General features: G+C 39.6%; 1 protein-coding gene across 9 annotated transcripts in view; it reads right to left on the bottom strand.

The window, feature by feature from the left end:
* kdm6a (lysine (K)-specific demethylase 6A) overlaps positions 1–12,494 on the bottom strand; it is a 39,082-nt gene that overhangs the window by 9,184 nt on the left and 17,404 nt on the right. For 2 of the 9 annotated variants that reach the window (XM_043248770.1, XM_043248772.1), the window contains 12 exons: positions 9,210–9,264; positions 8,726–8,760; positions 7,252–7,345; positions 5,709–5,835; positions 5,287–5,385; positions 4,581–4,800; positions 4,163–4,297; positions 2,824–2,961; positions 2,672–2,749; positions 2,223–2,327; positions 1,738–2,121; positions 627–1,399 (listed from right to left, as the gene is read on the bottom strand). In XM_043248770.1, coding sequence (XP_043104705.1) covers positions 627–1,399; positions 1,738–2,121; positions 2,223–2,327; positions 2,672–2,749; positions 2,824–2,961; positions 4,163–4,297; positions 4,581–4,800; positions 5,287–5,385; positions 5,709–5,835; positions 7,252–7,345; positions 8,726–8,760; positions 9,210–9,264 — 2,243 coding nt within the window. Of the gene's footprint in view, positions 1–626; positions 1,400–1,737; positions 2,122–2,222; positions 2,328–2,671; positions 2,750–2,823; positions 2,965–4,162; positions 4,298–4,580; positions 4,801–5,286; positions 5,386–5,708; positions 5,836–7,251; positions 7,346–8,725; positions 8,761–9,209; positions 9,265–10,665; positions 10,812–11,987; positions 12,009–12,494 lie in introns of those variants that run through there. The other 7 variants (XM_043248769.1, XM_043248771.1, XM_043248774.1 and 4 more) reach the window with 5 other exon arrangements.

Raw genomic sequence — 12,494 nt, 5'->3', positions numbered from 1 at the left:
CTTTGGAAACCCTGTTATGTTTTTTTTTTAATTTAAAGATTCTTTGATTAGCGTGTTCAAAAGAACATTCAAATAGAAACGTTTGACAAATTGGTTTTGCAGCTACTTTTGCTCAATTTAATGCATCCTGACTGAATAAAAATATACATTTATGCAAACTTAAAAAACATACAGACACTTTAGACAGTAGTGCATAAAGCAATTAAAAGACCTTCTTAAAGACAACCACACAGACCTTTATATAATAGACACATCCCTAACATAGTTCGACATCCCGTGACATTTCATCAACAAACAAATTTTGTATTATAACATTTATCAACCAGTATTAACCTTTCTAAAATCAACAAGTAACAACCTTCAAAATAATTAACAGCTCAACACTGCAAATCTTTTTCTAGCACAAATCGAAACATTACATCAAATCATTAACCATTCAACAGCAGGTTTAAACCAAACCAATTATGGCGGATTTGCATTACAGCAGAAAAGGTGATATATGATCTAGCTATGCAATTTATAAGCCCAGACACACACAAGAAAGCTTGGTATACAAAATCCATCAAGTAACCTGCTTAGAATTATGTACAACTAGGCCCAAATGCAAACAACAATTAGTAACTTACCGGCATGCTTTAAGCACATCACTGGAGCTGGGGTAGATGGAGACCGAAGACCACAGGGCAAAAGAGGGAGGTTTGGGTTTATGACAAACCAGTGGAGAAGCCACCTTCAAGGGGCTCTGAGAGTCCTCCAGACCTTTGCCGTTGAGCGTGGGGCTGTTAAGGCTGTTAACACTGTTCTGAGTGTTGTGATGATCTGCTGATTTGGGTGAAGGTGTGGCCGTGGACATGGCAGAAGACGGGGAGGAGGCCACCGAGTTCTCCTGTGCCTTGAGCCCCTGGTGCAGACTTGAGTGAACGTTGTTAAGCTTTGTGCCGGCAGCCGTCAACCCATCGCCATTACTATTATTACTATCATTGGCTTTTCCAATCAACAAGGCAGAGAGCTGAGGATTGTCTGAACTAAGTACACCTGGTGAGCAGGGTTTCGCCCCAGCAGCGTCTGCCTGGCCCTGATGGACGTGATTAGGCAGTCCCTCTGCAGTGGCAGTGCTGTTAGGCGTCCCTGCGGAATGCCCATTTCCTGAAGGCTTGCTCTCTTTGGTGTGCACCGTGCCTTGCTGTCCACCTGAGGTAGCAGAGTGAGGGGAGCTAGGGGAGGGGAGGTGATTGTGACTGGCCTCCTGCGCTAACGTGTCGCTGGCTGTGGCCGAAGGTCCGACCTGATTTGGAACGCCAGTGCCGGCTGCCGGGGTAGGCTGGGACGTCCCAGCGGAAGAGAAAGGCTGCTCGCCATTGGGACCTGCTGAATATGAACCTGGACTCTTCCGAAGCCCCTGCAATAAAATGCAAAGCAGCAAAATTGTTATTCCTACAATTGAGAATTTAAAACTAGAAAAAAAATAAAATAAATAAATAAATAAATATATATATATATATATATATATATGATATTACATATAAAATTGTGTACAGACCACAAAATATTGGGACTACTCTGTAAATATTTACCCATGACACTTAATATTTTGGCTGCCATAACAGAGTTTATCTTTCAAAATGATCAGCCATTTCTGATATTTCTAAAATTGGTTTGATTTGACACAGAATGACCCTATACAAGTTTCTTATCATACATAACATAAGAACATGATCGTACTACATTTAATCTCACCTGAGTGGAGTTGATATGTTGGCTTTTCCACGGTTCATCATCCATGCTGCTGCTGGTGGGGGTTGTGCAGTTATGAGGTAGTGCGTTTTGCCGCAAGTAAGGCACGTTTCCGTTGCTCCCCGATCCTGGGAGGTGATTATTGCCCACAGAGACGGCATCTGTGTTACCCAGGGTTCCAGCCGTGCATGGGGCGGGGCTTGCAGGGACAGGTCCGTTGGCTATTGGCTGAGCAGCGCATCGTGAGTGGGCGGAGAGTGTGCGGGAAAGAGTGATGTGTGGATGGTGAGAGGAGGATGTGGAATTAGAGTTCATAGGCAGTGAGGGGTCGGCTATAGGACCGTTGGACACACTGGGTCGTATCTGACCCATAGCATTCAGCCTCATCTGTTGACGAGAACAAAACCATCAGTATCAAAAATTAAGTTAATTTAGGCCACCTCTAGCCTAAAACTTTGCAGTCTTATGTACAACTAGACATGACGTACCTGCTGATTCTGTTGCATTAGACTGAGCTGCTTTTCCAACTGTTCCAGCATCTGCAGCTGAACTGGCTTCAGATTAGCCTTGTTGGTCCGTAACTGTTCCAGAAGCTAAAAAAAAAAAAAAACAATAGTTTGCTTGGCACCAGCTTTAGTATATCTTCATGAAAATGGACTACTAGTCAAATGTCCTTTTGGGATTTTTTTTTGGTTTGTTTTGTGAAAGAATTTTCTTATGCTCATCAAGGCTGCAGTTATGCAATCAAAAATACAGTAAAAACAGTAGCATTGTGAAATACTGCAATTTCAAAGAATGTTTATTCAAAAATAAATACATACATATATATGTGTGTGTGTGTGTGTATATATACAAATCATATATATTTTTTTCTATTATTATTTTTTTTTTTTTTATTACAGATATAGAAACAGCCATAAAATTTAAATCTACCAACCTGAAGCTTCTGTGGGGTTAAACTCATGTTGGGGACTTGATGCTGACCGGGATCATTTTCCAAGGAATCTGGTGAATTCTGATGGTGAGACAAGAAACCAGTAAATAATCAAATATTGCTTGATAGTTGTAACAGATTAAACAAACTAGTACCCTGGCTGGACTTGCAGTCCTCTTCCTTTTGGCTGGGCTTGACTGGTCATCAGTCTGGCCCGAGACCATATGAGGGGGAAGAGACTGGCCTGGGATTTGGGACTGGGCTTCATTGCTCTGATGAGCTTTGCAGGTGGTCTGCTATTGGCAACAAATACAAAATTGCAGCTAGGACAGTTCCATGAACATTTTCACCGAAGTAACCAAAACAGCACTTATGCACCACTGATTCACCATGGCATCAATATTGACGTTTCTGCTCCCTTACACAAGCAAAAGGATTGTTTATGCCAACTTTCTCACTCTTAATTATACCAGTTAATTATATGAAAAATATTAATAATTGAAATGCAGATTTAAATGGTTCCCCAAAATTAGTGACCAATATGTTGAAACAAAGGATGATGTGTGCTGATGAGTGCTATGGGCTTATGATCTAGAGGAAATAACTTTAAACCTTAGCAGTTTAAGATTATTCTCCAGAATCAATGTTAACAACAACATTGTTCTGTATGACTGGGAATTAAGGACCATTTAGTGGTACTTAATCGTGAAGTCAAGCCTTACCACACACTTTGATGTTTTATTAAAAGGAATGCCATGGGTTCAGAACAGGCTAAGCTCATTCAACAGAATTTGCTACACAAGATCTGTAGTTATGGTGATGCAACATATGGCAAAAAAAAAAATATTTTAAGTCTCTTTTGCTCACCAAGTCTTCATTTAACCAAAAAATACAGAAAAAACTGCTTACAAAAGTTTATTACATTATAAAATCCAATAACTTCATTTAAGTTTCACAATTTTATTTTAAAATAATTTTAATAAGCTGATTTGGTGCTCAGGAAATATTTTGATTATGTTAATAGTTGTGTTACCTAATCTTGTGAAAACTTTTACAAATTTTCTCTCCAGGAACCTTTTTTATTTTTATACATAAATAAGCGACCCAAAGTTATTTTGATAGTATGCATGTGTTGCCAAAAATTCTGAATACAGCAGCAGTCTGTGTTGAAATTTTAAAAACACTTTTGCCAACAATAGTATAATATTTAATAGTTTTTTGGCTATACTAAACAAGCATGCATTTTAATGTTTATTGTCTGACTCATTTCACTTCCATTGTACAATACATTACGGTAGTACGGTTAAGTTGAAATCATTTTCTGCAGTGAACCATAATGCCAGCAATGGTGTCAAACTCAACCTGTGCTGAACCCAAAACATTTCTTTAAAACGTCACAATGTCCAAGCTACCACTACCAAATCATTTTTATTAGTCTAAACCATTAGATGTTATAAGGGTTTCTACTGGCTTGTCTAGCTGATCTGTTCTCACCTGTTGTGTTGTGTTGAGCGCTCCCTGTCTGGAGGTGAGCTCTGCTGGGATTGGTAGGCTCCATGCCTCCTCAATACTAGGGAGCATTTTACTTTTACTTGGTAAACTACCTTGCTGAAGATTACACAACTGAGCCTAGAAAAAGATTGCGCAGAAAACATGTTCAGTGCCGGATTCAGCTAAGCTTGAGTCAATGCAATGGTGGTATGTATCAAATCACAGATGAAAATGACACTCATATCATCCTCAGTGTATAGTATGTCAGACAAGGGGACGTGATTCAACTCAAACAAGAAGGAACTCAAAAAACAAACAATGTTCACAATCTTCCCAAAAGAAAAACACAATGATAGGCACATTAAAATGAAACATGTACACTTCCTCTCCTGATAATGACATGCGCAAGCACTCTTTCTACCTGGAGGCATTTAATGCGAGCGGTTAGAGCTGGGATGTTACTGCAGGACTTGCTGCACGTGGCATTGATGTAGCACTTGATGGCATCCTGCGGCTGGTTACAAGACTCGTAGAGTGTTCCAAGGTCCATCCAGGCGGCTGCATGGCTGTGGTCCAGTTGCACTGCACAGATATATGCCTGCAGGGCATCCATCGGCTGGTTCTGCTGCTGATACAACACACTGGAGAAGCAAGCACAACAGAGAAGAGTGGTTAAAAGAAAAAGCTAAATACACAGATGGTTCATAATTAGTTGCCACAGGATAGTGCATCAAGAAACAATTCACACCTTGCAGATCATTTATTTTCTGATTAGCTTTGCTGACATTTTGGAAGGTTTCTTGTGGTCTAATTAGGTAACAGGGATTCCACAACTTGTGACAGGACAAAACTTGTGCTTGTAAATGGCTGCTTTCAGGATTGTGATAGGAAGGTGATTTAACAGCGGAGGTGAATGCTTTAGCGTAAATGTCTTGAGCATTTCTGTCTCTCCCCTGACAGCAATATAAACCAAGCCTGAGGCAACATCAGCCCCAAATGAGCCCATTTACACACAGCTACCAAAAAAAACTAATAACAAGAATGCCTCATTTTAATGTGCAGAATATGCACATAAATAATAAATGGAAGCATCTTAACCTCACAAACAATGATCATTAAGAGCTTACCCAATTGAGCACCATGTATCTGCACTGGCCTCAGACTTGTCAATAGACTGTCGGTAAGATATGAAGGCATCTTGGACCTTCCCAATACTTGAGTAGCACCTGCATAACGAGGAAAAACATCAAATCTAGACACTTTCGATCGCATGAGTTTTAGAGTTTAAATGTGAAAATAGTTTTCCTGATCATGCATTTAAAAAGACACTTTCAGCAAATTACAGTGGATTCAAAATATTCATTGCATCACTCAAAAGTTTGAGCTACACAAACGAAAAAGAAACTAAATAACTAAATATTATAAATACTCAAACAATGAAATTGAAATAATGTAGTATTGTACAGCATAGTATAATATAAAATAGCATAATTTAGGATAATATAATATATAAAGTTGAGGAAAAATTTCATTTCAGGTTTTTGCTTACCTGCCCAAGAAATACCAAGACTGTCCCGAATTGGGGTCTGCTTCTAGGGACTTCTGCAGACACTGAATAGCATAGCTGTTCTTGTTGGCTTTATCTCCCAACTGTTCGACCGTGTGATGCATCCAGCCTGAGGGAGCGATGGGAAGCATGAGGATTAAATAAGAAACTGCATTCTCAACAAAACAACTAGAACACTCTGTGCCACAACACTAATCCACAGTGTGCAATGTGGAGGCTGTTACACTGGTACTCGTAAAGAGAGCAAATGGTTCGCTCTTGTTATCTTCAGGGTAGGGTGGGGAGTTGAGGTGGAGTAGGATCGGGGGGGTGGGGTGGTTTTCTACTACCACCAGCAGCTTCAAAAGGTCTCAGCAGAGATGGCTCTGTCCAAACAGCCCCTCTGCTTTCCATTCCCAGCTAGCCAGAAGTTGTTAAGGAGAATGAGACAGTGTGCAGACAAAAGAACTTCCCCCATGTGGCCTGACTTCTCCAAGGCACTGATCCCAGCCGAGCTCTTAACACCTGTGGCAAGCGCCTGCACCCGGGACACGTTACTACAGCAACCAGACCATTGCTGACAATTACAGGAGCAACGTGGCAATGGTTTTATGGTAGCTGCTTTTTTTGGACTAGCAATAGAAGCAAACTTATGTCATGAAGAACTTTGAGGATTCACAACTGGCAGTTGTGGCAATTATTCAACTAATTTCATTACTTATTGATGATTTTAACCCGAAGTAGACAGCTTTATCCTGGAGTGCTTTGCTGATTGGTGCCACTTTCCCAGTTTACCGACTGAACCTTGGCTCATATTTCTAACCACACCACGGTATCCCAAAAGCAATCAGCACATTTATTAGCAGCAATTGCATATGGCAAAATTGCACACCCTAGAGAACTGGAACATATCTTAAAACTTGGACTATACAGTTGGAAATGCTGTTATTGAGATGAAATCAAACATTCTCTACAAATGCATTTCAAAATATACCTCATTACATGTTTGTGGCGGCAGAATTCTGCAAACAGCTGTACAGAATTCCAAAAACGTAAATGCCAGTTAACATTACCAACCCTCATCCCCTTGCATGTTTTTTTTTCCACCCAACAAGACTATAATATTAAACAGTTTGCCACATACATTCCTTATTACCACACTGGGATCCAGATCTTGCATGAAAAAATCTGTGCAGATTGCATTCTTTGGCTAATCAAGATTGAAATCACACAGCAAACAATCATCTACATAGGAAGCACAACAACGCCTGGTTTCGCACATATTTTGATAGATACATTTTCATAACTTTTTCCAGCAGGTTGTGATTACTGGATAGATCATTTTATGAACACTGCACTGCAGAGGATGAAATATTTAATAGCTGAGCATAACTAGACACATATATCTGATGACAAAAATCAGGACTTTTCCATGACTTATTTTATTAACTTCCATGACTTTTCCAGGCATACAAAACCCAAATTCTGATATTTCCAGGTTCTTCTTGACTGTGGGAAGCAAGAAGAAAGTTAAACACCAACTCACCTAATTGTTGGAGCGTAGTTGCCTTCACCTGCGCAGGGAGATTCTCTGTTTGTAACAGACTCTCGTAAGCTTCCTTTGCGATGCGGTATTTCTTCTGCAGACAGACAGAGAAGGAGAGAGATGTTTTAACAGACAAAAGGGTCAGCGCTTTTACGGCCCCTCCGGGTGGACACAAAGGGCCTCATCAGACGAGCCACAATGTACGGTCTCAGGAAGAGAGGAAACACACTGGACACTGACCAGGCCAGACACAGGGACGCAAGAGGAGACAGACAAACACACACACAGACGCAGGGGGAGGGTCAGTCCAGACCAGACTAGACTTAACAAGTCAGACAAACTGAGACATGCTCTGTATCAGTGTAATTTGAGAAGCCCTCTCAGAATAAGTGTTTGTTTTTCTTAGCGACCTTGACACAGATCTTTGTTAGATCTGATGGCTGACCACCAAAGCTGAGCAACACGACTCCAAACACACTTAAAAGCAATCTCATCTGTGTGTGGTGAACAACAAAATTAACCTATTGCAAAACTTAGGCATTGGTTAGGTGATTAGTGCAATAATCCTTTCTTACAGAAAAGTTTTGAAAGAGAGTATGTGAATTTGTATGAGATTTAATGCAATTGCAATATAATTTAATCTAAGTCGACATGGATAAGAACTGTGTGCTGAACAGAAAAGACTAACAAGAGTCTATAAATCACAAAGGCTAAAGAAATTATAAGCAAAACTAAGAGGGCATGGTGGAGATCGGTTCAGTTGAACACACAACGTCAAGGGGGTCGCCCCTGAAACAAATCCATCAACCAAGAGTTTATGTTTGAGCAGGAACAGTAAACTGTAAGCAAATGGAAACCCCAGGACCAACAACACTGCCCTGTAACCTATAGAACCTGCTTCCTTTGCAAACAGTTTGGAAAATAAAATTTATATATAATTAAGTACTAGTGAAATTACAAGAGTCACCCATCAGAACAGCTGATGATATCATGAAAGGCAACCATCTATTTGGTTACCAACATTCTTCAATATCTTCAAAATCTCTCAATTTAAACGCTAAAGCACACACAGAAAAATACTTCTGCATTTCTTCCCCTCCCCCTCAACACAGTACAATACTGAAAATATGGTTCTTAAATATACGATTCTGGAATTATACAACAAATCATGTTTAAGTTCATATCAATACACCATTTCTACTACAAAAAAAATACATTTATCATCTTTCATATTTATCATCTGATGTTTGACATCACAGATTAAACATTCTTTTTCTTTAAACAGCCTTATCTTCACTTGCCTCAAATTAAACAGAATATGATGACTACCTATGTCTATGGAGGTCTGTGTAAAAGCAGTCACTGTTGCCATATATATTATCCAGAACATTATAACCAAAAATATGAGTATCAGCGAAACATGGCATATTCTGATAAAACGGTCTTTAAAAAAAAAAAAAAGGGGAACACTCACCTGAATTTCATATACATGAGCGATGTGGAACTGAACTGTAGGGATGAAAAGAGGAACTGATCAATACCAGAGAATCCTTTTCTAATGGAAACAATCACAATCAAATCTGATATCAGGCCAATATTAAACCAGAGTTCTTTGTCTTCACTGTTTCAGCTTTAGCGTTAATAAGCTTATGGTTGTACAGACACCACGACGGAAGAATATTAGCTTGCCCTTTGTGCACTTCAAGCATGTCATTACTGCCCGTATGCAAGGCAACACACGGCTGAATCCAGTCATGCAGTTTCCCTGGCAACTGGAGTCTCAGGCAGGATAGAAATGGTAAGAGAAAAAAAAATCTAATTGAGGAAATACTCCTTTTTCCTACTAAAAAAAAAACTCTCTCAGAGACAACGAACATTGCAGTTCGCTGCAAAAAAAACCCCCTCATTGACAATGTAGTTTCCTAATAGAAATAACAAATGAACGGAATGGTACTTACTTTCAGCTTTGGACAAAGTGCAGGGCGTGGAGTCAATCAATGCCAGCTGAAAATGCTGCAAGACAAGGTGAAGTTTGATTAGGCTGGATATAGTTAGAAACAGAACAGTTTTTTTCTGCCCAAATGAATTTGGCATCAAATTACATCATTATCCACCTAAAAGAAATTGGCTACAGTTAAAGCGCCATTTCTTCTCCAACCAATATATGTGTGTCCAAAAATAAATGTTGCCTTAATAATATACTATGAGCCATATGGGACTAATAACATGAACCTCCATTATTACAACACCATTAAAAACAGATTCAACTAAATTCTAAATTATATCATAATAAAATGTAATTATCAAATGGAGACAGAAATTTAGGAAGTGGTCGGTCACCATTTTCCCAAAACAACTTCAACCACAATTCCATCCATCAAACTATCCCATGACTCCACATCTGTTCAGACACTGATAACTGGACATTTGAATGTTGGCCATAGACTTTTATGAACCCCAGCTGTGTTAAATAACTGCAATTTTAACCATTCAAGAAAAGCGCAAGTACTGTGCATTCACCAGGGGCCAAGGTCCTGTTCATTTTTATGAGTGAATCTAATGAAGCTTGTCATATTTCTGCAGGCTACGATATAATGTTCTGCAATAATCGCCAAAACAATCACCAGTCACCAATTCCATCCAATCATGATCCAATCAAATCCTAGTGTACACCTCTCAATCACTTAAACTTAGAAACACAAATGAGGTTTGAAAAAAGCAATTCTTGCTTCATTCAATCCTTCTAACAATTGCCATTAGTAATTATGTCTACATGTATACAACTACTAAATGATTGTGACTCGAGAGATAAAACACAGCAAGGTCATGGAGGATGTGATCCTGCAGTCAGACACAGCTAGTGTTGTGCATTATGTTGTGCGCAGGGCACATAAACACTTTGTGAGCAGCATGATCACAACACTAATTACAAACCCTTTAACAACCCCAGACAAAAAGAACCACCAGCTGCTCAAGTTACTAAGAAACCAGCCCAAAAGCAAAGCTTTTAATAAATCACTGTACCTGACCCAGCTTAGAGGTACCTAGAGGAAACCCATCTACCTGCATAGCAACAACTGAGGAATGTGGCCATGCATTACAATGTCCTGTTGACCAGCGTACAGACCTCCAAGATATGACTTTCAATATAATACAATTACTGGAGTCAAATCAACAGACAATACCCAGAATGCATTCCGAATTCACATATTCTGACTGACTTGAAATATCAAACGGTGCGTAACCAAGAGTTCATTTTGCCATGAACTTGCATTAAAAGTCAACCATTTAACAATCTCAGCATTTACACAGCAACAAATCTTCAGTACCTTCTGTCAAAACAAGAAAATATACAAAGACATCTATCTGCTTCATACAGACATCCTGCAACAAACATAAACATGGATTACTGACCATAGAAAGCCCTTTGTGCTGAGCTGATCTCCACTGACCAACTGCTTCCTACACGCTCACACGCTCGCTCTCTATGGCTCTCGACTGGCAAGTAGATAATGCAGTAGGATTACCAGTGTGTCTCTCTCTCTAATACTGATTACTATTCAAGAGAGAGCAGCGGCAGCAGCAGCTGAGAGATGACACGCTGCTCTCTCCTCTCTTTCTCTCTCTCTCTCTCACTCACTCTATACCTCCAGGCATTTTTCATCACGCACACAACATACGGCTGCCGTAAGCTTTCACTCTCTTGCTCTCTGCAGGAAATCGGGACAGAGGGACAGGAGAGAGAACAGGGAAAAAAAGATGAGAAAAGCAGGAGGTGGCAGGCTATCCAATGCATCATATTAGCAGGCAATACAACAGTTCTAAAAATTGAACCTTAAAACGTGAAAACGTGCATTTTAAAGAAAAGAAAAAAAGACGGAGCAAAATAGAAAATGACAGCTGCCACAAGACCTACTTTTTAACTATTTTTAACTTTAGATACAGTGAAAACCGTAACCTCTCACAGCGGCCTACACTAGATACATAGACACATATACACAGTCACAAATACATAACTGTTAAAATAATACTGTGGTCAGTACATTTTGGGTGCATAATAATGCATTAAATGATCAATGGATGAATTTAATTAATTGTAAGTGACAGCAAACACATTTCTTACAAAAAGAGTGTTTAAAAAAATTAAACTGTTTTGATTAAAATGTATTCTTGCAGAGTATAAGACAGCGCTCGTACACAGGTATACATTCCTTCCATTAATATCTCAACAACATATTGGTCGCCTTTCTATTATGCTGCAGCAGCAGTAACAATTTTAGTCAGTCCTCATGAATAAGGTCAGGATGCTACGTAACTATGGGATAAACGGAAATCAATAGGGCTTATGATTATATTTTTGCTATGCCCGATAAATAATATTATTTATGGTCAACATATAGGGTATGCCTTTGTCTGACGTAAATATTTAGCTTAATATCATCTGGTATCAGTTAACATCATCTCAATGCAACTACGATTGAGCAAAATATAAAAATACCACAAATGACAATGCATAAATACTCAAATTACACACCCCAATCCTGAACGAGACCAAACTTTTACATTCAGATAGCAGAGTATAAATGTCGATGCAATGTCAGAAGGGATGACACTGCAAATAAAACATGGTGTTTTTGCAACACATTTACGACACACAACGCAAAAGCTACATTAATTTTACAATGTAGATGTAATAGCGAGATCACCTCTTTTTGTCTCCTATGGCAGACACTTACCACAGGGTTATGTTCGAGGAGTGCAGGGTTGTTTGGGAGACATTCACAGAATGCAGGGAGAGTAAAGAGCACTGCTGCCTGCCCTCAGAGCTGCCGCTTTGTTCCCATAAGTGGGACACACAGGGAGTCGGTGAGCATTCAGCTGGCTGCCAACCAGCCCCTGCCACCCCTACCCTAAAGCAGAGAGAGGACGTGCTGCACGTGCAGTTCTCGCGACTTATTAGCACTCACGCAATTGCTCTGGCTCACAATGCACTCAAAAAGAAAGGATGGTTGAGGATGTCGAATGCACTGCATTCAGACACATTCGGACTATTTCAGTTTCATAAGAACCACCCACTCAGCAAGAGACTATCTGACTGACATATAAAACAACCATTCATAGCCTATTTTATGCAGTGCATACAGCTATATGTATCTGCACAGGTGAGGATCTGATACCATAAACATCATAAACGTGAAATCAGTAAGCACAGTGGTGAGTTAGATCAAGAAGACCAAGAGGTT

The sequence above is a fragment of the Puntigrus tetrazona genome, chromosome 9, assembly GCF_018831695.1.
Source record: "Puntigrus tetrazona isolate hp1 chromosome 9, ASM1883169v1, whole genome shotgun sequence".
NCBI lineage: Eukaryota > Metazoa > Chordata > Actinopteri > Cypriniformes > Cyprinidae > Puntigrus > Puntigrus tetrazona.
The sequence above is the reverse complement of the archived record's forward strand: the minus strand, read 5'-3'. Positions and strand labels throughout refer to the sequence as shown.